Here is a 23,874-nt window from a genome sequence, read left to right as displayed (position 1 = left end):
CTTTGAGATTACCTGAGGACAAGTGGCTGGATTAGAAGTGCCACCCACGCCGCCTCTCTTTGTGTTGGTGCATGCTCTACCTGGTACAGTCTGCCACTCTGTAGACCCTCTTCATCTTAGAAGCCTCTAACATGTGTTGTTCTCTGCAAATCCTCTTGAGTCTTGCAGAATGGATCAGGACTGCCTTCCTGTCCCACTGTACTTGTACACCCTACAGCAGTAAACTCATCCCATATGCACTGCTGGCTCCTCCAACCAGACTAAGGGTTCCCTAATGGGGTCCCAGCAGAGTACCCAGCACTGTAACTAACACAGGACTTCTGGATACATATGTTTTGAACGAAGGAGTTTTAAGTTTCTGCAATGTATGCCATATCACAGGGGTAAGTTACTTGAACCCCCAGGACCTGCCTACAGGTTTTACCTGTGTGATCTGTATTTCTGGCCCTATAATTTTCTTTAGGATCCTATGGCTACCGTCACCTGGTACAGTGCAGAGACCTGGATGGGGACCTGAAGTCTGGCCCCTTCAGCTGGGATTTTTCCAGATAAAAAGCATTTTTGAGGCATGTTTGATCCTTAGCCCGCCCCACATTGTGAGAAGCGGATGTCAACAGTTCATTTGCGGCTCACAGTAAGCCACATCTGGTCCTGTAACGCTGAACCATGTGCCAGCAGCACCACAGGGTCTGTGTCACACACTCCAGAGATGCGTGACAAAAGATAACGGAGGGAATGAATGAAGGCCTCCCTACAATTAACGGAGGGGGTGGAAACACCATTCAGGGTAAGAGCCAGCCCACTGGTCTCATCTCAGCCACCTTTGGTTCCATGAAAGGAAGGGAAGCTGGGCCAATTCTAAGGACCAGCTACCAAAAGACAGATGTCAATGAGAACAGAATGCTGGGCAGGCCAGCAGGACCGTTATTTCCTTGTGGACTTTAAAACACACAGGGTTGTAATGTTAGAGAGTTGCCTCCTCCAGTGATGGAGAATGGCTCCTAAGGGAGAGAGGAACTTCGTGATCTCCTGGGTCTCCCACCCTGGGCCCGAACTGGTCTCTAGCTCTCTTCCATTTCCAGCCCCTCATCTCCTCTATCAGCAGCTCCACCACCCCCACCCCATCCGTTAGCCTTTTATTTTTTATTTTTTAAATTTAATTTTATTTTTTCAGTGTTCCAAGATTCGTTGCTTATGTACCACACCCAGTGCTCCATGCAGTATGTGCCCTCCTTAATACCCACCACCAGGCTCAGCTAACCCCCCACGCCCCACCCCTCCAAAACCCTCAGTTTATTTCTCAGCGTCCATAGTCTCTCATGCTTTGTCTCCCCCTCCGAGACTTCCTTTCCTTCTCCTAATGTCCTTCATGTTATTCCTTGTGCTCCACAAGTAGGTGAAACTGTATGATAATTGACTTTTCCCTGCTTGACTTATTTACCTCAAAGATACAGATGTAGTGAAAAGATGGGCCATATGTACCTCAGTGTCCACAGCAGCAATGGCCACAATCGCCAAACTGTGGAAAGAGCCAAGATGACCTTTAACAGATGAATGGATAAAGAAGATACGGTCCCTGTATACAATGGACTATTACACCTCCATCAGAAAAGATGAATATCCATTAGTCTTTTATAATGGGATTCTACAAGAGATTTCCTTTGAGGCAATGATTCCCTGCTGCAAACAGCAATACAAAGATAGATAAAGGATGCCTGAATTACTCTCCCCTTCATTCTTGTACTGCTCGCTGGGTCTTTTCCTTGACCTATCTTTCTCCTTATCTTGCTTGTAGGTACTCTCCCCACTGATTGAAGGCCCTGTTCAGGGACTGCTGCCTCTTGGGGGCCTTCTTATCACTCCCACCTGAAGGACAAGACATTAACCCCTCCCTGCATGGTTTTCCCACTGTGCCTTGTTCATCTGTCTATCTAATGGTCAATCTATCAATCGTCTATCATCTTCATGGCATTTCCTCTCTTTTTTGTAATACTCTGATTTGTTACTAGGATGTGCCTTCTATACTATACATCCCTCTTAACTGTGACCAACCCTCAAAATTTTGAATGGTTGACATGAAAATTGAGATTTCTAGTTTCTTTGGAAAACCAGATCTGGCAACATGCTGACGTGGCAGTATATGAAATCAGATCTGAGTGGAGACTTTCCCCGCTAGATAGGCATGTAATCTTTGTTCACTAAATCCCCATAATTTTCTGTGATTACCCAGATACTGTCAGTTTTCCATTTATAGTATAATGTAGTGGATAAGAGCATAGATTCTAAAGCTGGACTGCCTGGGTTCAAATTCTGGCTCTGCCCGTGACTAGCTCTGTGCCCTCAATAATTTAGTCTCTCTGTGCTGCTGATTTATTATCCATAAAATGAGATTCTTAGCAGTACCTGCTTCTTTGGGTTCTAATGAGGATTATATGAATTAGAGAATGCATTTAAGGACTTAGAGAGTGTTTGCCATTCATAACAAGTGCTGGATATTCACTATAATTATTATTTATCATAGTGTTTACACTGTGATTTTGTTAGTTAGAGAAGTATTGTCTGTACTCATGGCTCTGTTAAAAATAAGGAAATCACATAAGCATTTACCGCCCCACCCCCATCCATTTTCCTCATTTTCTTTACCTAGCCCTTGGAGGCATTTTTGGTTGCAGCTCCTTTATTAGGTAGCCAATCCTGGGAGTGCCAATATCATAATCATTTTGCCTTCCTTAAGAGCACTTACTTTAGTGCATTGAAAAATACTATACTTATAATACTGGTAGAATTAAATGGTATGATTATGGTCATGAAGTTTCATCATCTGTCTTTAGGATGTGCACTAATAATGGCCAAAGAGACTCATGAGTTAAGAGTTGCTTGGTTTAATTTATGTTATACAGTTATATGGCTGGACTAGTATTTCCTGGTTCTCATGAATCTACACAAGACCAGACCTATCAACTGACTCTATAACATGCTCAGAAAGTCACAATACATCTGGGAGTTGGCCAGGTAGGGACTGGTCAGTGTGACAAACAATCAATAGGAACTGTCTACGTGCTAAATTTTCTGCTAGGTTCTGTGGGACCACTGGCCCTTGCTTCACTGAACTGTACTTTGAAATATAGCTAGAAAGAAGGAAGCAGTAAGAAAAGACACCAGGGGGGAAAAGTGGTACTTGTGGGTCCCAAGGAGACTGGCTTGAATAGTGCTATGGATTTTTTTTTTTTTTTTTTTACATTCCTCTAACGGAATACATTTAATTCCCATTGGAATAAAGAATATGATTAAGAGGTCATTATGCTCTTTTTCTGCTAGATATGTGTGCTGAGGAGGCATGAATAATATACGCAAATATGCCTGCCTGACTCCTTTTTGTTTGGCGACTCCCCTGGCTTACTACCTCCGTCTCCTTAGGAGGAAATTAGCTCCTCTGTTAGGGATTTGCCTGGTCCTTTGCCCCTTTCCTCCCTTAGGAAGAGGCTGATTAGATGTGATCACCATGCCATCATCTCAGCACATGGGGTGATTCATAAATGTTACTAAAACAGATGGCCCAGAATTTCTATGCAGGGGCTCAGCTCAGGGCTACCCTTCTCCTTCCTTTCTGCCTGCCCTCAGAAACCAGGCTCTGCTCGTGAACTTTCTACCTGAGCATATGGATGGAAGCAAGATGGTTATTAGCTGAACTTTGGGGGGACTGAGTGGAAAAGAGAATAAAACTGTACATTTGGATATTTCTGTCTCTTGGTAGCCCGAAATTCCATTCATTACAGTGAAAAGAAGCCGAAAGTGGTCTGATCCAGAGAAGGCAATCACCACTTATCTCCAGACTAACAGAGTAGATTATGAGTGTTGAGGGGAAGCAGAAGGGAAAGGGGAAGTGGGGGAGGAAAGGGGATTAATATCCCAGAACACCTTATGCACCATGAGCTCCCTATAAGTGATTTCATTTATTCCCAAGATGATCCTGCAAGCTTATAGCCAGATCCCCATTTGGAAGTTGTGAACACTAAGCCTCTGAGACATTAAATAATGAGAGTTAACCTTTCTTAGCCATTTGAGAATGTGCCGGGCAGTGTGCTAAACACCTTATATTATCTCATTTAATTATTTAACAGTCACCAATGTGAACGCTAGTGTTACCTCCAGTTGTTGTATTTGGAGGAAGGTGAAATAATTTGTCTGAGCGACTCCTGTCATTGACACACATCAATTTATCATGTTATAAAGTCAGTTGATATGTCTGGTCTTATGTACACATCTGGGATTTGTCCTCAGTCCTGACTTCAGGGCCCTAACACTCAACGGATGGTCATATAGCCATCTGCCACATAGCCAAGATCACACAAGCTGTGAACATGGCAGGCCAGGTCTGAGCGAGAGTCTGATCCACGGAAGAGCACATCTGCATCCCATGCCTGCGAGGCCTGAGTGTCAGGGCTGAAACAGGTACCCAGACTGTCCCCCTCTTGGTCTGCCTTTGTACTAGAGCAGCTGCCTTCTTAGGAAAGAATTGTGGGCAAGTCTGAAGGAAAGTTGCTGATGAGAGGGAGAGAGAGGGGAAGAAACATGCTATTTTTGACAAGAGGCAACAGCCTCTTAAAAGAAAGCAACATACAATTTGTTTAGCAGCAGGAGAAAGCCCTGCTTCAGCAGGCAAATCACAGCCCTAGCTGGGCTGCCATTCTCGTGGCCGTAAAGTCTGTTCATCCCAGGCCATTCATCTCTCCAGATTCCTCCTTGCCACCCTGCTCTGTCCACCTTCCTCCAATCTCTCTCCTTAATGTGTTGCTCTGCCGTTTATGAGCTTCTTGAGCTGGCCTGATAAGAACAGAGCTGTAACAAGCGTAAGTGTGCATCTGCCTTTGTGATTTTACCACAGTCCTCTGGAGCACCTGTACCATGGATCTCCAGCTGAGGCCGGAGCTTCTCGATGGAGGGCTCTGGCTATGGAGGCTTCCTGGTGTCTCACTTCCCCTTGTGTTTTAAAGATGGCCACCCTAGAGGGTGGCAAAGGCAGTGAGGGGTGCCTCCATCAGCACAGAAGTGGGGATGTGGAAAGAAGAGGGGTTCGGGAATCAGGGTCTGTACTTTGGCTGTATTCTATAAATCGTGGCGAGAACCTGGGCAGGGGGTCACCTCTCTGAAGCTTCCTAACTGGTGAAAGGGAAATGATAATACCTAAATCTAAAGGTAGGGGGAGATGAACCACGAGAGACTATGGAATCCCAGAAACAAAGTGGGGGTTTTAGAGGGGAAGGGTGTGGGGGCATGGGGCAGCCCAGTGATGGGTATTAAAGAAGGCACGGATTGCATGGAGCACTGGGTGTTATATGCAAACAACAATGCATCATAGAACACTACATTAAAAGCTAATGATGTACTCTATGGTGATTAATGTAACAAAAAAAAATTAAAAACAAAGAAACAAAATAAATACAATTAAAAAATATGTAAAGGCAGGGGGAAGAAGGGTCATGCCTCGATGTCCCTAGGGCACTGGATGCAGGTGTGTGCCCAGCACCCTGTAGGTGTGGAAAGAATGAGTATCCTCTCTATGTGTGTGATACAGTCAGTCTCAAACAGTCAGCTTTTCGTTGTTGATAGGGGACAAAAGCACTACAGAGTTTCAAGAAGCATGAAAATCTTTGGAGGTGATTTTGGTTCAGTCTGTCGTGGGTCAGCAGGAAAATTTAGTTCGCACTGGCTGTGTGTTTTCCATTTCTAGGTATGGGACAATGACATCAACAGGTGGTAGGGCGCTGTCCCTGGGGATACATGTACCCCTTATGCAAATGGTGCAGAAGGGAGGCCAGGGCTCTTTAGCGAATTCAGGCTGTGACAATGAGCCACTTTTTTGTGGGGCCGCAGCTTTCTGACTCTCATGTTGCTTCGGTAGGACTAAAGGCAGTTATACTCATGTGCGTTGGGGGAGAGACCGTCAGTGATATTTATCCTCTGAATAATCAGTTCTTCCTCACAGTTTTTGTCCTTATATCCATTTTTTTCCCCCTAATGGGTGAGAAGAGGTCCTGAAATCAGGCTGCCTGGGTTGAAAAGTCCAGCTTTCCACTCTCCATGCCAGGTCATCCCGGGCAAGTTCCATAACCTTTCTATGCCTCAGTTTTCTGAACTGTATGATTGAGGTGAACACAGTACTACCTTCACGGCGTTGTTAGGGTTACATAAGCTAATGCACATCGAATATTTCATAGACACTCCTGGGATGAGTCAGTGCCCGATAAATGTTAACAGTAGGTCTTATCATCACCACTAAATGCTAAATCAAGCCCTTGTCACACCTCCCCCCACCCCCCGCCTGGACTTTGGCACCAGGCTGCTGTGCCAGTCTCCTAGGAGGGTTTCTCGGTTCGCTCTATAATCCATCCCAAGTGTCCTGACCTGAGAAGCTTCTGTATTGATGCAGTGCTCCTCTGGCAGACCTCCGGTCTTTATTCAAGCACACGCGCGCGCACACACAGGCACGCACACATTCTCTTTCTGCCTCTCTCCTCCTCTTTGTCCCTCCCTCCCTTTTTTATCCCCCATTCCCTCCCTCTCTTCCTTTCTCTCTAGCTCTTCTGAGGATGCAGGCAAATCTAGCCTCTCTGCTCAGAGAGCTTTGTCTCTGATCAGGCCCGACCTGGGTCACAGAGTTCACGAGGTTACCATGACAACAAGCATCCCTGGCTACCCATCAGGAGGCAAGGACCAATTGAAAGGGCCTGTCATTTCCCTGGGACATACTGTATTTATTCTCAGCAGCAGGCCCTGCACAGTACTATACTATGGGAGGAGGGAGGGAGAACAAGAAATATCGGGGTTTTATTTTTTTTAGTGTGTTCTCTGTGGGGGAGGACCACAAATTGTTCTCGGAGAGAGACATTTTATTTCTAATGCAGTCAGTGCTGGGGGGGTGAGGCTGGTGGTATGTGCATTTCTGATGAACACAGCGTGTTTCACAAAGAAGGAAAAAAATAAGTTATCTGGTTGAAAAGTGACTTTTGGGTAGGTCTAATGGGAGGAGAGGAGGGGTGGAGAATTAACATTAATGAGTACCCTCTGTGACAAGCACTCTGTGCTATATCATCAAAATTCAGAGCAACTGCAGTGAATTACTATTATTCCATTTTTACAGAAAAGAAAACAGAGGCTCATAAAGTTACTATGACTTACCAAGTGAGGTCAATCTACAGGTAAAGTGATGGCCCTTGGACCTGAATGAAGGTTGCTCGACTCTAAGGACCGCGGTCTGGACACCATTCAGGGCAGTTTCCCTGTCATGCTCCCATCACACTAACCTTCCTGTATTTCTAAGGGGCTGTCTCCTCAGGCCTTGTCCATCTGTCTTCCCTGGCCTCTAGCCCTCAAAACAGACTGCTGTCTGCCTATAACAGAATTGCCCAGGGGACGTGTTAAAACGGCACATTCCTGGAACCCACCCTGGACCTGCAGCATCAGAAATCTCAGGAATGAGATTTTATTTTAAAGCAATTTCCCTAAATAATGTGATACATAGTGAAGTTGGGGAATGGTTCTTTAGAGCAACGGGATCAACACTGCACAAAACAACACTGGCTTATTTGTTTACCCATTACATGCTGGGTCACTGTGATTCTCTAAAAGAGAATTCTCTTGATGGTCTCTGTAACACTCAAATCAACATTAGGCAAAATAAAATAAATAAAATAAAATAAGATAAAATAAAACAAAATAACATAAAATAAAATGTATTCAAGAAAGGCCCACTGAACCAACTTGAGGATGCGATTATGTCATGAGGTCCCAACATGGAGGTGGACAGGTAGGAGACCCTCAGTCCCTGGAAGTGGGGATGCACCCCACAAAACCTTGTGATATCCCTTTCTGAGTCACAGCCTTAACCTCCCTCCTTTGGCCATATGCCAATATAGATGAGCAGTTCTTAGTAAATATTTCCCAGAATAGGTTGTGTAAAAGGAGAAAAATATATTCAGTCGGAATAACAGTGTGACTAAAATGTTAATGAGCAATTCTGAACCTAAGTCTGATTACAGACACCACTGGGGCACCTGGGGGGCTCAGTCGGTTGAACGTCCGACTCTTGATCTCAGCTCAGGTCTTGATCTCAGGGCCCAGTAGGCTAGGCGTGGAGCTTACTTTAAAAGAAACAAACTCAACATACACAAAACAGACAATAATATCAAAAAATGGGCAGAAGATATGAACAGACACTTCTCCAATGAAGACATACAAATAGTTATCAGACACATGAAAAAATGTTCATCATCACTAGCCCTCAGGGAGATTCAAATTAAAACCACATTGAGATATCACCTTACACCAGTTAGAATGGCCAAAATTAACAAGACAGGAAACAACATGTGTTGGAGGGGATGTGGAGAAAGGGGAACCCTCTTACACCGTTGGTGGGAATGCAAGTTGGTGCAGCCTCTTTGGAGAACAGTGTGGAGATTCCTCAAGAAATTAAAAATAGAACTTCCCTATGACCCTGCAATTGCACTTCTGGGTATTTACCCCAAAGATACAGATGTAGTGAAAAGAAGGGCCATCTGTACCCCAATGTTTATAGCAGCAATGGCCACACTCGCCAAACTGTGGAAAGAACCAAGATGCCCTTCAACGGACGAATGGATAAGGAAGATGTGATCCATATACACTATGGAGTATTATGCCTCCATCAGAAAGGATGAATACCCAACTTTTGTAGCAACATGGACGGGACTGGAAGAGATTATGCTGAGTGAAATAAGTCAAGCAGAGAGAGTCAATTATCATATGGTTTCACTTATTTGTGGAGCATAACAAATAGCATGGAGGACATGGGGAGTTAAAGAGGAGAAGGGAGTTGGGGGAAATGGAAGGGGAGGTGAACCATGAAAGACTATGGACTCTGAAAAACAATCTGAGGGTTTTCAAGGGGTGGGGAGTGGCAGGTTGGGGTACCAGGTGGTGGGTATTATAGAGGGCACGGATTGCATGGAGCACTGGGTGTGGTGAAAAAATAATGAATACTATTATGCTGAAAATAAAAAAAAAAAATAAAAGCAATGAGATTCGACCTTAAAAAAAAAAAAGAAACAAAGAATAATGACTACAAAAACACCAGATATAGGAAAGACAGAATCAGTGCAGTAGGGACAGAGATTGGTGATTGGGAACCTCTACCATTCTGCTGCAGCCCTCCCGGCAATGCCTTTCTGAACCTTCAAGGCACCCCAGAGGTGAAGTTGAGGAGTTGGCAATAAGTCTGGTGGGAGACAAACCCCATTCTGCCCCCTTTCTGTCCTTGCCAGAATCAGTTTGTACCTGGTCAGGCCTTAAAGAGCGCAGAAGTCTCAGAAAGTAGAGACTGCCAAGCCTTCAACTAGAAGTTGTGTCTGGTGAGGAACATAGAGTCTACCATGGCTTCCATTTGTCTCCAACCTGTTATGATCTGTGATTACATTCATTCCCTCTTATCAGAGTGACTACAACAGCTTTCTAAATGATGTCTCTGCCTGTGATACTCCTCTCTCTGATTCACATTGCAAACCACCACCAGGATAATCTTTGGGAGCCTGTTTGGTCCAGGATCTCTCTACATCAATGGCCTCAGTGGCCCCTACTGACATTGAGACATTTGAAATCTTTCACAGTATGACCACAACCAGTTGCTCCTACTTATTAATGCATTCTGTAGTTACAGTGAACCCATTCTTATTCCTAAAGTAAGCCCCATGTTTTCTCACCTCTGCTCATTTTATCCCCTCCATCTGGAGTACTCCATCCCCACTTCTCATTATCACAGTTTCTTCAGGTCCTATGTTAAATGTTACCTCTGCCACAAATCCTTTGCAGATCCTTCCATTCAGATGTTGACTATCATTGTTTTGGGGTGTCACTGACTCTTATGGCTCTGGGTAGAATGACAGGCTCTGTGTAATTCTGCTCATAAGCTGTACGGGGTTATGCATAATTTAGGGGCTAGGACTGCATCTCTCTCACTGCTATTCCCTGAAGCGTGTGCACATTGTGTGGATGAGATATTGAGAAAGGAATCTGTGAAGCTGAATGGAAAGCCCAGGGACCAGGTCTCAGACCCTTCTGGGTGCCCACCCACAATTCACTGAGCTGTAGGAGGGATCTCCCATCCCCCTGGCCCATACATCTGGCATGGACAAGACACATGACAAAAGATAAACGTCACAATCACAGAGACCAGAAAAGACTCCATAGTAACCATGGTCAAAGTTAAAAACCAGACTTTGACCAATGTTCTGATTAGGGTATAACTCAGCAAATCCATCAAATTCCTGATAAATGGCTTGTGAAGAAGAATCATTAGTTGTGATTTTAACTTAGGCCCATCTGGTGTGGCTTCCTTCTTGGGTTGGTAAAACATGGGCCATGCCCCCTTATTGAGGAAATTTGAACACATCGTCTCTAACTGAAGGGAGTGTTCATCATAATAAAGAAAGGAGACTTTAGTTTGGACCAGCAAATACATTTAGTTGGCAATAAAAGGGCCCAATAGATCATAATTAGGTGATTTACCAATTGCCTTTCCCTAGTGACTGGCATTGGCTGAGCAGGTCTTTATCCATAACCTAAGGGCTTTGGAAACATAATTCAGCCCCTTACCCAACCCCAAACATGCAGTGACAGCCAACAAACAGCATCTGTTTCAAAGAAACACCACCTGTCCAAATGGAAAATCAAGCATGGAACCAGTTCGTTGCAATCAGAGTATTTGTTTCCAGAGCAGAAGAGACAAAAACACCATTCTGTCACTAACACAGCCTTTTAACACTCTGTAGGGACTCTGGCCTGGCTTCTGCCAAGTAGACTTGGCAAGTTGTAGCGGAACAGTTGGACCTCAGCTATCAGTTCTCTGACCTTCCGAGGCAGAGCTGGGTGATCTGCCTTGGAGGAACTTGGAGCTTTTTTCCAGGAAGGCTGGAAGGGGCTGAATCCCTGTAGGTATGGTGAGGTCTGGCTTTATGGAGAGTAAGTGATGGAGAAAGGCTGCTGGGGAAGTCCTTTTGATGTAGGCACAGGTGCTGAACCCGGAGCACATCTGCCTGTGAGGGCTGTGGAAACCCCACTTTATAGGGCAGAAGGGAAGTGGTTTGTGACAGTGCCTATAGTGTGCTGAAGCACCTTTCTGTAAAGGCTTCTGCAGAGCTCCAGCTTTGAGAATGGCTGAACAGTGTTTTAAAAAGTATTTGCTGTAATTCTAAATAATATGCATTAAAATTGATTTCTGCTGCCATATTATCTTGAACACAGATAAACCCCTTTTAAATGGGGACCAGAGGAAATGTAAGCAGATACTGCCTCTTACTGGTTCCTCACTCTCCACCTATGTCATGTAGAATGCATTCTTGGGATCAAATCAGTGGATTGAAGACTTCTGGAACAGGCACACAGGTGTGTGTGGCATTTGGGTTGCCGTGATTCTGGTATTTGACCATGCCTTGGGGAAATGGCACTCTTTGGGGCATATGAGGCCGAGATTCGATGGAACTCTGGCTGGAGTTGTGTGTGTGTGTGCGCACGCACACGTGTGTGTGCGCGCTCTCATATTTTCTATAACCATTTTGAAATTCTCTGTTTCATGAAACTTCTGCACTATTGGTTGCTAGGATGATTCTTTCTAATACAGAGATGAGAGGGAGAATCCCATAGAGGCAAAAGGGATTTTCCTAGGTCAGAAACTCACTGTCCTGTTAGGATGAACTTTACTCTTCTGGTTTTGAGTCAGGAAACCCCATGGCTCTCACAGAAGTTGCCACTGGAGAAAATGGAGCACTGGGAGAGAGCTAGCTGGGTACATGGGGTATCCACATTTGGGTATTCTTGAATTGGATATCCACTATCAGTGATCTATATCCTTTTCATTTCTCTTTTCCTTTCTCTTGCTTTCTCAGAATCAATAAATAGTTGTTACATCTTATAGAGATGTAAACAACAGAATTAGGGTTTTCTTTATTATGGAGTTGAATTATTTTCAATATTTATCCCCAAAGAATCTTTGAGCGTGTAAAACCCATTAAAGCAGTGTTACTGCTCAAAGAAGTGGTATTTGGCACATTTAAATGACCATCACTATCACCTTTCATCTTCACAGTAATGAGTGGGTGCTCTGGGCTTCGAACATCTGTTTTATAGCTTTTTTGAGTTATTGGCTATTGCTTGACCCATGAGAATAGGTACCGGGAACCTGACATAAGCCCAGTCTTCTGCCTTTAATGATGCTCTCAGTGATAAAACCCAGTGAAGCATTAGAGTAAGTCACAGGCATGGGCTCTCGAATCAGGCTATCTGAGCTTGAAATCTGGCTACTTTCTTATTACTTGTGGCAACCTAGTCAGGTAACTTAAATCTGTGACTCTGTTTCCCTATCTGTGAAGTAGGGATAATGGTATTTCATAGGTATGAAATTTAAATAAGATAATGCATATACCATATCATGTAGCATGAAGTAGGCATTCACTCAGTGGTAGATTTTATTATAGTGGAAAGACATTTGCATGGGAGATGACCTGAGCTTTAGGTTCATGTCACTCAAACATCAAATATTTTATGAGTGTGTCACCTTGTTTTAGGCACCTGTATGTGGGATGTGGTGGCAGAAATACTCTATTGATTAGACAAATCATGTTACCTCTCTGTGCCTTGTTTTCCTAACTTTATATCTAAGTATTTAGATCTAATAATACCCTTGACTCATAAAGCCTTCATTAAATTGTAATACTGCATCATTGATGTTCTGAGACCTGTAAGAGCTCATTCTCTACTCTGGGCTTTTCTAGGGTAGTGTTGTATAAGTTTCTGAGATAAAAGTCTCTTCCTCGCCAAGCAGTCTCCTCTGGATCCCCTTTGAACTTTGTCTAAACTTGTACAGAGACTCTTTTAAGTTGTTACAGGCAAAAATCCATGATTGATAAATACTAGTCCATTTGATTTCCTTTCATTAGATATATTCTGTTATGTCTGTACTCCTCCAGATACCTTTATTTCCTAATTTTCAGACAATTATTTAAAATTCTCTAACGGTGCTCGCTTCGGCAGCACATATACTAAAATTCTCTAATGTAGTCTGGAATGCCATAGCAAAAAAAAAAAAATTATCTAATGTATTTTCATTACTCTTCAAATAAGGACAAACTTTCTTTATAAAATCCTTCTCTGTGTCATTCTCCAATCTCAACTTAACGTTTTCTCCTTTCTATTATCTATGTTCCAAGAGCACTTGGCTTCTTTTAGTTGATCAATGGTATCAACTAAAATTGTATCATTTGTTGTCAACTTGTATCATTTGTTGATCAAATAATTCCTTACCTTAGAGTCTTTGCACATGCTGTTCCCTCTGCCTGGATCGCTTGTCTCTTTTACTCCCCTCACTTACGTTATTTACTCTGGTTAATCCATCATAGCTCAGCTTGAGAATAAGCCTTCTTGGAAAAGCCTTCTTGGCCACTTCCCACCCATCCTGCACACCAGATTAGACCCGTTATCTTTAAGTATGTTTGAAGTCTTCTTTGTCTTTATAGTTCTGCAGTTTCAAGTGAATCAGCTGCTGATTTTCATCTGCTTGGGACACATAACTTTTGAATCTGGGTATTAATGTTTTCCATAAATACTGGAAAGTTCCCTTTAAATACTGCCTCTACTCTATCCTTTCTTGTCTCTGGGACTCACAGAAGATGTACCTGGGATTTTGTTTTTCTCTTTCAGGTCTCTTAACCTCTTTGTCATGGTTTTTATCTTTTTATCTCTGTGTGATGTCCTGGGAAATTATCTACATTGTTTTCCCCAGTGTAGTAATTTTCTCTTCCACTTTGACAATTTGTTGTTTAACCCTCCCATTGAGATTTTATTACTTCTCTAAATTCTAACTGATATTTTTCTAAATATGTCTGGTCCCTTATGATAGTGTCTTTCTTTTTTAAAAATGTTTTTCATTACTTTTATGTCTTTAGATGTACTTTCGATTCTTGTTCATGTAGACTGTCATATAATTTGTGACTTTGCCCTGCTTAGGGGAGCCCCTGAATAGTTAGTTTATGCATTTTACTCTGGTTTTGATGTACTTTTCCTGTTTTGGCCTAGGGATTTCCTAACTTCCACTTAAAAGGCAATTTGTTCTAACTGTATCCTGCATATCTAGGTTTTGTAGTGGGAGTTTTGTTCTGGCTATATTACTGGAAGTTGGTGTCCTCTAGGTCCCCTTTTCTCAGTGATCACAGAAACTGTCATAGTTGTCATGAGCCATCAAACAATACTCACCTGTTGCCTATCTTCCCTGCAAAAATATAGTTCCATAGGGACTATGTCTGTTTTGTTCAAAACTGTAGCTCCAGGTCTGAGCCTAGTACCCAGAACCTTGCAGGCTCAATATTACTGAAATTAATGCAAGATGTGGAGGCAGAGGTGGTCCTCGATGTCAGGATGGGTTAGGAACCCTTCTCCATCCTTTTGCAACCTTTTAAAACATGTTTCAACTTTTCCTTGAACATTATCCTTCCCTAAAATGATTTAGTCTCTCTGTAAATTGACATAACATCTCATAGGTTACTTCATACAATGCTGTTTTCAATTACCTTCTATATAGATTATCCCATGTGGACTCACAATTATCTTGGATCTAGGAAGAGCTGGGATGAGTAAACTCTCTTTACAGATAAGGAAACTGCAGGTTAGGGAGATGATATGCCTTACCTTTGGTAAGATAATGAGTAGTAAATCCAAGAATTAAATCTATGTCTTTTGACCCTAAGTCTACAGAACTCTACCTTAGCTGTTTGAAATGAATACCAGAGTCTCTTTATGTGAGAGTAAAATCCACTTGCTTCTTTATTGAACTGCCTGTTTCTTGCTAAAGAAATCAGTATCTGAGGGACACCTTGGTGGCTCAGTCCATTAAGCATCTAACTCTTGGTTTTAGCTCAGGTCATGATTTCAGGTTCATGAGATTGAGTCCTACATCAGGCTCCATGCCCAGGGCAGAGTCTGCTTGAGACTCTCTCTCAAATAAATAAATAAATAAAATCTTAAAAAAAAAAAAAAGAAAGAAAGAAAGAAATCAGTATCTGGCAAAGAATAGGTAATGCCATTCATTTGGTATTATTTTGATTGCCATAGCCAGAGCCTTCAGGACTCAAACTACTTGATCTTTCATTTGGACAATGTGTTTAAGTTTCTTTTGAGACAAACATTACAAACCACCTTCTCTCAAAGAATCCAGGTTGCGGGAGAACTCTGTTCATGGCCTAGTTGGATATGGGAGTGTTTGGTGAAGGATGGTGTGTTATCGATCACATGACACAAACACAAGTTTCATTGATGTTTGACACACTTGGAGGGGTAAGGCGAGGTGTGGGGAGGAACACACGGACAGTGACAGTTATAGCAAGCTGAGGCCCCCAGGTCAATTTCCAACCTCAGGGCTGAAGATCTCGGGTGACTGGAATCTTCCAGGCCCACAGGTGTCCATGAAGAGCCCCCTTGACAGCTTGCCTTGTGGCACTGGAGCCATGTGGCAGACACAGCAGCTTCATTCCTGAGGTAGGGAGGGGAGAGGGAGTACCAAGGAAGCAAATCTTGGCTACTTACCTCAGGGCGGACCCCTTGGGCGTCGCAATGCCATAGCCTTTGGAATCCAAGTTACCTCCCACCTTCATGGTGTCACAGGGTTTCCGCTGCTCAATGTACTCATTCATGGTAGATTCCAGAAGGTAGGCGTATTTGCCTTTGGATTTCCTCACTCGGATCATTCCCTCTTCTGTGGTCCTCACAAAAACTGATGGCTCCGCTGACTTCATATATGTCCACATCTTCTCAAACACGGCAATTTTAGACCTCTGGCAGGGGACAGGAGCAAAGCTGGAATTAAGTGCTGGCTGCACTTGGTGCTGAGGTCGGCACACACACTGACGAAGCGCTGAGTGTAGCTCGATCACACATTCATGAGCGAGATTAGCTCAGGAAGAAACAAATTATGAGTGATTGCAAAATAAGAGGCTCTAATTAGTATCAGTAGGTTCCAAAGCACAAATATCTTGCAAATACAGAATGAACAGAATAGCTCAGAATCTTTTAATTACTGCTGAATTAGACTCTCCTTCTGTATGGGAAGAGTGGAGAAATGGGACCCTGTCTAGGTTCTAAAGACATTACAGAACCTATCTATTGTTCAAGAAGACCATGTTTATACTGCCCAGAACTGAAGAGTGAGTATCAGTGGAATCTGATTTCATTATTGGAGGACAGTACAGAGGAATTTCTGGATCGTGAGTCCTATTACAAGACAGCCCTCAGAAAGTAAACTGTGGTCTGATAAAGCTAATAACTTGAGACCTAATACTGTAGTCTGTTTACATTTCAAAAGCCTCTAAATCTAGCCAAACTGTTTTTCTCCCTTCTTCCTGAACTCATTTTGAACATTCCCTTCTTTGGCACTTTGCCTAGACTGTTTACTTCACTGGATACGCTTGTTCTGTCCACATGCTACTAGTCATTTCACAGACCAGAACAAATCCTATGTATTCTGAGGCCACTTCAGTTTCAAGGACAGTAGTTCACAAGCTCTTGTGGGCACCAGAGTCATATGTAGAAATTGTAAATATTAACATGCCCCTCCTCTGAACCTCGACCTAGAGACTGTGACTCAGCAGTCTGAGCTGGAGCCCAGAAAAAGTCTTCTTCACAAGTTCCCCAGGTGATTCTGATCTATGTGGCCTCTGAGGCTCCCACTTATAAGGGCTGGTATTCCTCTAGGACACACTGTGCTGGTCCTCACTGGACTGTCAGGTCCTCACTGGACTGTCAGGCTAGACTGCTGAGATGGGGGGCACCATTGCTGTGCATAGGTCTCAAGTATGTGGATGCTATTTGAAGGAGGGGGGGCATCTTTCCTTCTGTGAGTCCTTCACAGAGTTTACAGCACACAGTAGGCCCTTAGTCAAGGCCCACAATCCAGAACCACAAGTCATCCCTCTCATCTAACATGCTCTTTCTAAAGAGCATCCTTTCCCCAAAGGGCAGATGCATTTTAGGGGTATTGGAGTCTGGCTTTGTAAATGGACAAATGTTAAACACATATAAGGGGCTATTTTTTTTTTTTAAAGATAGCGCTAGAGTCATGCAATTCATGGTTAATACACAGGTTACAGATTCGTTTAGTATAAAATGACTATATCCACAAGGTGCCATTTTTCTTTGCATACAAGTATCGAGTTTATTTCCTTGATTTTAATATCAGATGTTGGCAAAATATGGCTGGACATTGTTGTATGAGCCAACTGATCTGTAAGGATATATGGGCCTAGAAAAATTCTGGTCTCAAGGGAAAGTTAATGGAAATTGTTACTGAGAATTTCAGAGAGGCCTTTGGTGGGGTCTGTAATTAGATCAATGAGACGATGTGCTTTACAGCATGGTTGACCATCTGGAAAGGCCACTGGACTGGGAGTGAGTAGCCTGGGTTCTAGTCTTTCCCCATCTGTTTCATGAGGAGTTGGGGCATGGGGACCTTTGAGTCCGTTGTGGGCTTGAAAAATCCGATTCTTTACATGAAGATACATCATTCAAACAACAATGTCCGCATGAAGAAGAAGAGGGAAGAAAAGGGAGGGAGAATTTCACAGTCAGGGGAGGAAATACCCAGAACCAATCAGAGCATCTTCAATGTAGATCATATTCTCTCACAGAAACAGAAATGTATAAATTGAGCTGCGACTAGATTTGCAGATGATCTTCTAGGCAGAAACCCAACAAAACACCCAGCAGGGCAATGGCAAGATGCAATTTGACCTGACAGGATGGCCACGGCAGGGAGCAGGGCTGCTGACAGGCAGAGCTGAACAGCCCTCTGGGCAGCAGTATGCAGAAAATTAATATGTCTTCTCAGCCTCACCCCAGTGCCCCAAACGCCAGGGCTGTGCTTATCGCCGCTCAGAGCAGGCGATCAGGAAAATCTCATCTCCAGGGATGCGAAGGCGGCATGAGTGGCAGGGAGGATCGGAAGCATACTTGGGGTATTTGTTCTTGGATCTCTCCTATGATCTGCAGCTCTCACAGCCCTTCACACATCTTAATTAAACTGTCGATGGAGGATTAAGTGACTCGGGGCTGGGGCTGCCTAGGAGCTCTGGGCTGCCATGAGGACAAGAAGCTAGACTTCTTTTTCAGAGACTGGGATAGAAGAATGCTTGTCTCACCATTCCCTCCTTCTGCCTCATGGGGGTGGTGGGTGATCCTTGTCTCTCCACCCACCAAAGTCCTGGTGGGAAAATTCTCAAGGTCCAAGTCACCGAGTTGGAGGGGCTCATGGGGGCATACCTTGTCAGTGCTTACTTTCTACACGTAAAGAAACTGAGGCCCACAGTGTGGCAGAGAACTCTCCAATGTCAGGGCAGAGGCAGGAGTAAAACCCAGGTCTCCTGATTGCACACCCTTGCCTTTTCACTGCAACCAGCTGCCTCCCTTGTTTTAGGTTTTAGATCTTACTATCTAGGGGACCTTGGGCAAGTAACAACATTTCTGAGCCTCAGTGTTCCTATCCTGACAATGATGATGATAGCAACCACTGCACAGCATTGCCTGGAGATTATAAGACAACAAAGGTAAAATGCATGACCCAGTGTTGGGCACATAGTAGGTGTTCCATAAGTGGTGCAATTACTGTTAATAATTATGCCCTTTCTTTGGGTTTTACTTTAGGATAAGCATGCCCAGTACCAAAAAAAAAAAAAAAAAAGAAAAGAAAAAAAAAAAAAAAAGAATGCCCAATACATGGCTGGATCGAGACCAGTTTTCCTTCCTATATGTAACAGATGTTGACACTGGTCAAGGAATTCTTTCACACTGTGCAGATGTGCCCCCAGAGTCCCCTCTCAACATCGAACTCTAGGCAAACAGTGATGATTAATCAGAGTTTGCATATGAACTATAACCTGCTGTCACCAATACAGTAGGCCTGGTGAGTGAACAGAGCTTACAGAATATACATTATCTTGTTTCTAGATGCCTAACAGTGTGCTCTGGACAAGAAATAGAAGTATGTCAATTGACATAGTTACTAACAGAGAACTTTCAAATCGTAAGTCCTAGCCGTGCCTCTGAGTAGCTAGCACATGCCCATTTTCTTCTCTGGGCCTCAGTTTCCCCAACTACCAAAGGAAAAGGTTGGACTAGATTTGTCCATGGGCCCACCTAATAGCCTGAGTAATCTTTTTAAAAAATCAGTTACTGATGCTACCTCATCAGGACAGTGTGGGTCATTGGTAAGAATGCTTGGGCTGAGCTGGGGAAACAGATATTGTATTCATCCTGGACTTAGATTATGATTCTCTGAATTCCAGTTTCTTGTCCACAAAATGAACACGTAAGCCCTGTTTTGCCATTGGTCATAGGTGGAACATAAATGAGACCATGGATGGGAGAGTGATTTGGGGATGTGATGTGTTCATATATGGGGGATGAGAGCATGGGTATGTAGTGGGTAAGTGAATTGGCTGTTCCCAATTCACAATTGGCTGTTCATCAGCAGGCCTGGGGCATAGGACTGGCCGTATGGACAAATATCAGACATCTCCTTCACATTTTGGTTGCAGGCTAAAAATGCCAGAGAATTATGATGAGATTTCACGAGGTTTTTCCATTAGCTGGTTGGGTAAGCTTAAGCAAGTCACATCACTCTCTAAAATGACAGACTGACCAGCTGACCTCCAAGTTACCTTCTTGCTCCAATATATGGAAGGTGGATGATTTTAGCCTTGGAGACTGGATCAGTGATTGTTAAGACTTCGGTCCCTTTCCTCCTTCTTATACAGAACACAGAACCCATGATCAAGAAACTGAGCACATCACTCTGTAGGTTTACCCTGGGCCAGAGGTTTGCTCCATGAAGTTGTAGTGAGAACCTGGTAGGTAATGCACAGGATCCCTATCCCTTGTCTGAAACAAGGTAGAAGTTTGCTGTCTATTCCCCTTCCACTACTTATAAGCTGTGTGACCTTAGGCAATTACTCTTACGTCTCTGAGCTTCATATATGAAATGGGGACAACAAATTTCTAACTAGTCTCTCTAATGAGAGGACTAAATGAGATAATTCATGCAGGGTGTGCTAGAACAGGGCCTGATTCATGTTGAGTGCTAGGTAAGTGGTAGCGATTGTTTATTATTTTTTCTTTCACCAAAACATGGTAACTCCATGTGCTATTTTGTTCAGCTTTTAGGATGAACATGTCTAATGTCCAGGGAACTACAGATTTTTCTGCTTTGGGGCATTTGTTCAAGTTGTCCCCTTTTCCTGGAATGTAATGAGCCAACCCAGGTCTGCCCTAGTTTCATGATGCCTAGAAATGTTTTTCCAAAGTTTGTGGCTACAAAGCCCTACCCCTCCATCAAAATGGCTCCCAAATGCCTATACCCCAAAGCCCTAATGGGAAACAGAGCCTTGTGTCTTAGATGCCTCATCTCTTTTAATCTTATAATGACTCCTTGAGGTAGATATTATTCTCCAGATGATATAGAAGAGGAAATGATGTCAATCCCGCTACAGGCCAGAGAACAAGGATGGAGCCAGGTTCTGGCCCTACGTCTGGCTGATCCTAGGCTCCTAAGCTCTCTGCTCCTCTGCTTCCACTTGCTATCTCCAGTCACGTGGCATTTCCACCACCTCCACTCTCACTTCACATTTTCTCTCTCCTGGCACTGTTAAACAGACCACCTGTTCCAGTAATGGTTTCCCATATACCATCTCCTTATTCATCAAGTCTTTAAGAGGGGGACATACATGGCAAAGTTCTGGACCTTGTCCCTAAGCTGATCCTGATCAATTGCTGATCAGATTACAAGTATGTGTGGGAGCAGGGAAGGAACTGCATGTCCTATCCTTTGCAGCCCTCAGAGAACTTGGCACCGTCTGGCATATGTAAGGGGTCTGGTTCAATGAAAGAGCTTTGAAGTTATCACAAATACAGAAATGTAGATTTCTCTGGGATTTGTAGAAAGCTGAGAAAAACTCCGGGTTTCCGTGACTTGTACTGAATTAAGAAGTTACCCTGCTTGCCTATAATCACAGGTTTCTTAATGAGGATCCCCTCTTATGAAGGTGCCTTAGGACAAGGGATGTTCCTACCCTGAAGAACTCCTTAGTAGACCCTGCTTCCAGGGTCCCATAAGCGATTTCCGTCTGCTTCGCTAGGTCCTCAGCACTCTCGATGGGAGACACCATCCTCTCCACGGTCAGGAAGGCAGCCAGGTTGGCTGTGTATGAGGAGATGATGATCAAGGTGAAGAACCACCAGACACCACCAACGATGCGGCCAGACAGGGACCTGCAGGCCAAAGGGAAGAGGTGTCAGAAGCATAGACATCAACCGCAGAAGGCTATGGGGAAGGGCCAAGGGCTAGCCTACACCCTGTCAGCAGAGCTGTCAAACCCTATTGCACCCTTCTCCTCTGTCAGCTAGATGTGAGAATTCATGTCAGAGAGATTCTCTGGCATTTTGTTCCTTAAAACAGATAAAGACCTATGGGGTTGCTATTCTTCAGGGTGTTAAAACCCCACAGGCATATATTCACACTACTTTCACACATGCATATACTCCAATACCTGTGCCAACAAAGACAGATATGTCAACACTTGTCTACAAAATCACACACATGTACAACTATCCTTTTAAATGCAGTTACATACACACCAAATGTTTGTGCAAACATATATGAGTGCAAATGCATTTAAACACATGATGCACACATTTGATCGTGTTCAGAAATGTTTCCAGACTGCCTTCTCATTATTGTTCTTTTGGTCATCAAAGGTCATAAAAATGATGGACTAGAAGGAAGGGAAGGGGAATGGACTGGAGACAGAATGAGAACAGTTGTACTCTAGCCACTTTGGGAGAATGTCACTGTTGAGGGTAGGCACAGTGCTCCCTTCTACCACAGAGAAAGAGTTTGGCTGAAATAAAAGACAAAGAATATTTTGTACTGGATCAAAGTGGAAACTGTAACAGTGATAAAGGAGGTAAGAAATTGATCCTGATCTTCTTAGAGTCCGATTTTCCTCTTTATGCCCAACAATGAAGAGAAATAGGACCAGTCAAGAGTTCTACTGGGATCTTTCAGATTTGGCTAGGAGAATGCCAATTCTAGAACATTTTCCCAAAGATATTACAAAATTATGTCAATGTCATATGGGGTGATTCGATGTGGTTGACACACAGGGCATTGGATTATACCAAATCATATAGTGATAAAGTAATTTGCATTCTGTTTCTCTTTCCATCTGGCTCACTTTGTTAAGGAAGTGTTATCCTGGAGCTACTGTAACTTTACATCCTTTTTAACATGTGCCTTGACAGCCTCAAGCTCAGAGTCTTCAGTAGGTGACAGTACTTAACTAAAACCTTATACTTAACAACCAAAGAAAGAAATCACCAATCCACCCCATAAGTTTTACAGATAAAGAACCTCAAGTCTCAGATCACACTGACCTAGGAACAGAACCCAGGCCTGCTAGCTTGCTTGATTATTCCACACTGTTCTCAATCTTCTGGTCAACCTTTTCTGTGTTACTACCATGTTCCTGTGTGTTCCACTTTGTTTCCATTTTTTAGAGGCTCCTTTCCATTGTAGGCAGGCAATAATCACTTCAAAAAATTCAACAAATATTTGTTATTTCTTGCTCTATGGAAAATAATGTCTTAGATGCTTCACATTAAAAAGGAAATAACAGGAAATCTGTTCAAAGGAAGGAGACTGGGAGAGTGGAGCAGAGCTGTGTTATGGGAAGAATAGCTGTGGGAAGAGGAGACCAGAAGAGAGAGGTGTTTGCTGAGGATTGACATGAGGCTGCTACCAGGAAACCTGATTTGGGAGCATTTGGCAGAAGTTTCAGGAAAACAAACACTAAAAACGAAGAAGTGGGTATTTGATGGGTAGGGTGGTGCAACAATGAGTTGGCTGTCCTGAGGGTGAGAGTGAGTTTCTCCATTTCTGAAGATGTTCAAGTAGTAGAACATTTACAGAGATGCTGTATTTGGTGCCCACTCTTAGTCCCCCTGGGTACATAAGTCTACTTAGAGGAAGGATCAGACATCACAAGGAGCCAGCCTCTCTCATACTCCTCCCATCTTTCCCATCTCTGAGTTTCTGTGATTTAAAATCATAAGTAGGTAGACCAGGCTGCATGGCTTCCATTGGGCAGTCAAACAAAATGAGACCTATAAAGGCAAAACTATTCTCCCCATACCCCAAGACTTGTATACATCTGTACTCAAAATCACCCCAGTCTTCTGATAATTAATCCAGTGCTCTTTTTGCTTTAGGAGGTGGTAAATAGCAGTGTTTCGGGCTGTGATGAAGATGCTGGTCTTTTCCCAAGTCTGAGTGACCACGGTAGCATCTAAAATAGACTTCCCTCCATGTAGCTCCTTGTGCTCTCATTCCTTTGCCTAATCAGCCTGAGTGATAGATATAAAAACATTAATTATATCATGTTGCTTCTTTGTGTAAAATCCATGAAGCCCCTTTATACTTGGAATAAAATTCAAACTCGTTGGTGACCCTCAAGGCCATATGGGATCTGGTCCCTGCCCTGCTCTCCAGTGTCTCCACAATATGCTTTCTGTACTCTGGTCACATTGGGATTCGTTTTGTCCTTCCTACTCAAAAGGCTCACACCCTTATCACATGCCATCATTCCCCCTGATCATTGCATCAGCCCTGTTCATTCTTCAGACCTCACCCTACCCAGTACATTTTTAGCATTCAGACTTAAGAATCTCAGAGCCCCATGTAGCTCACATTGCAGTTGAAATCTGATCTCAATTTGTGTGACTGTTGACGGTTTGTTGTTCCCCTGGATCATA

At 43.4% G+C, this 23,874-nt stretch overlaps 1 protein-coding gene across 3 annotated transcripts in view; it reads right to left on the bottom strand.

Moving 5' to 3' along the window:
• The window catches only part of GRIA1 (glutamate ionotropic receptor AMPA type subunit 1), a 306,080-nt gene that overhangs the window by 25,423 nt on the left and 256,783 nt on the right, over nt 1-23,874 (bottom strand). For all 3 annotated transcript variants that reach the window (XR_009353810.1, XM_059174100.1, XM_059174099.1), the window contains exons 12-13: nt 21,135-21,333; nt 15,604-15,851 (exon numbers count right to left, since the gene is read on the bottom strand). Coding sequence is in view for 2 of the 3 variants with exons in the window: in XM_059174100.1 (XP_059030083.1) it covers nt 15,604-15,851; nt 21,135-21,333 (447 nt within the window). In the remaining variant the exon portion in view is untranslated. The remainder of the gene's footprint in view (nt 1-15,603; nt 15,852-21,134; nt 21,334-23,874) is intronic.

This window comes from Mustela lutreola, chromosome 5 (genome assembly GCF_030435805.1).
Source record: "Mustela lutreola isolate mMusLut2 chromosome 5, mMusLut2.pri, whole genome shotgun sequence".
Taxonomy (NCBI): domain Eukaryota; kingdom Metazoa; phylum Chordata; class Mammalia; order Carnivora; family Mustelidae; genus Mustela; species Mustela lutreola.
The sequence above is the reverse complement of the archived record's forward strand: the minus strand, read 5'-3'. Positions and strand labels throughout refer to the sequence as shown.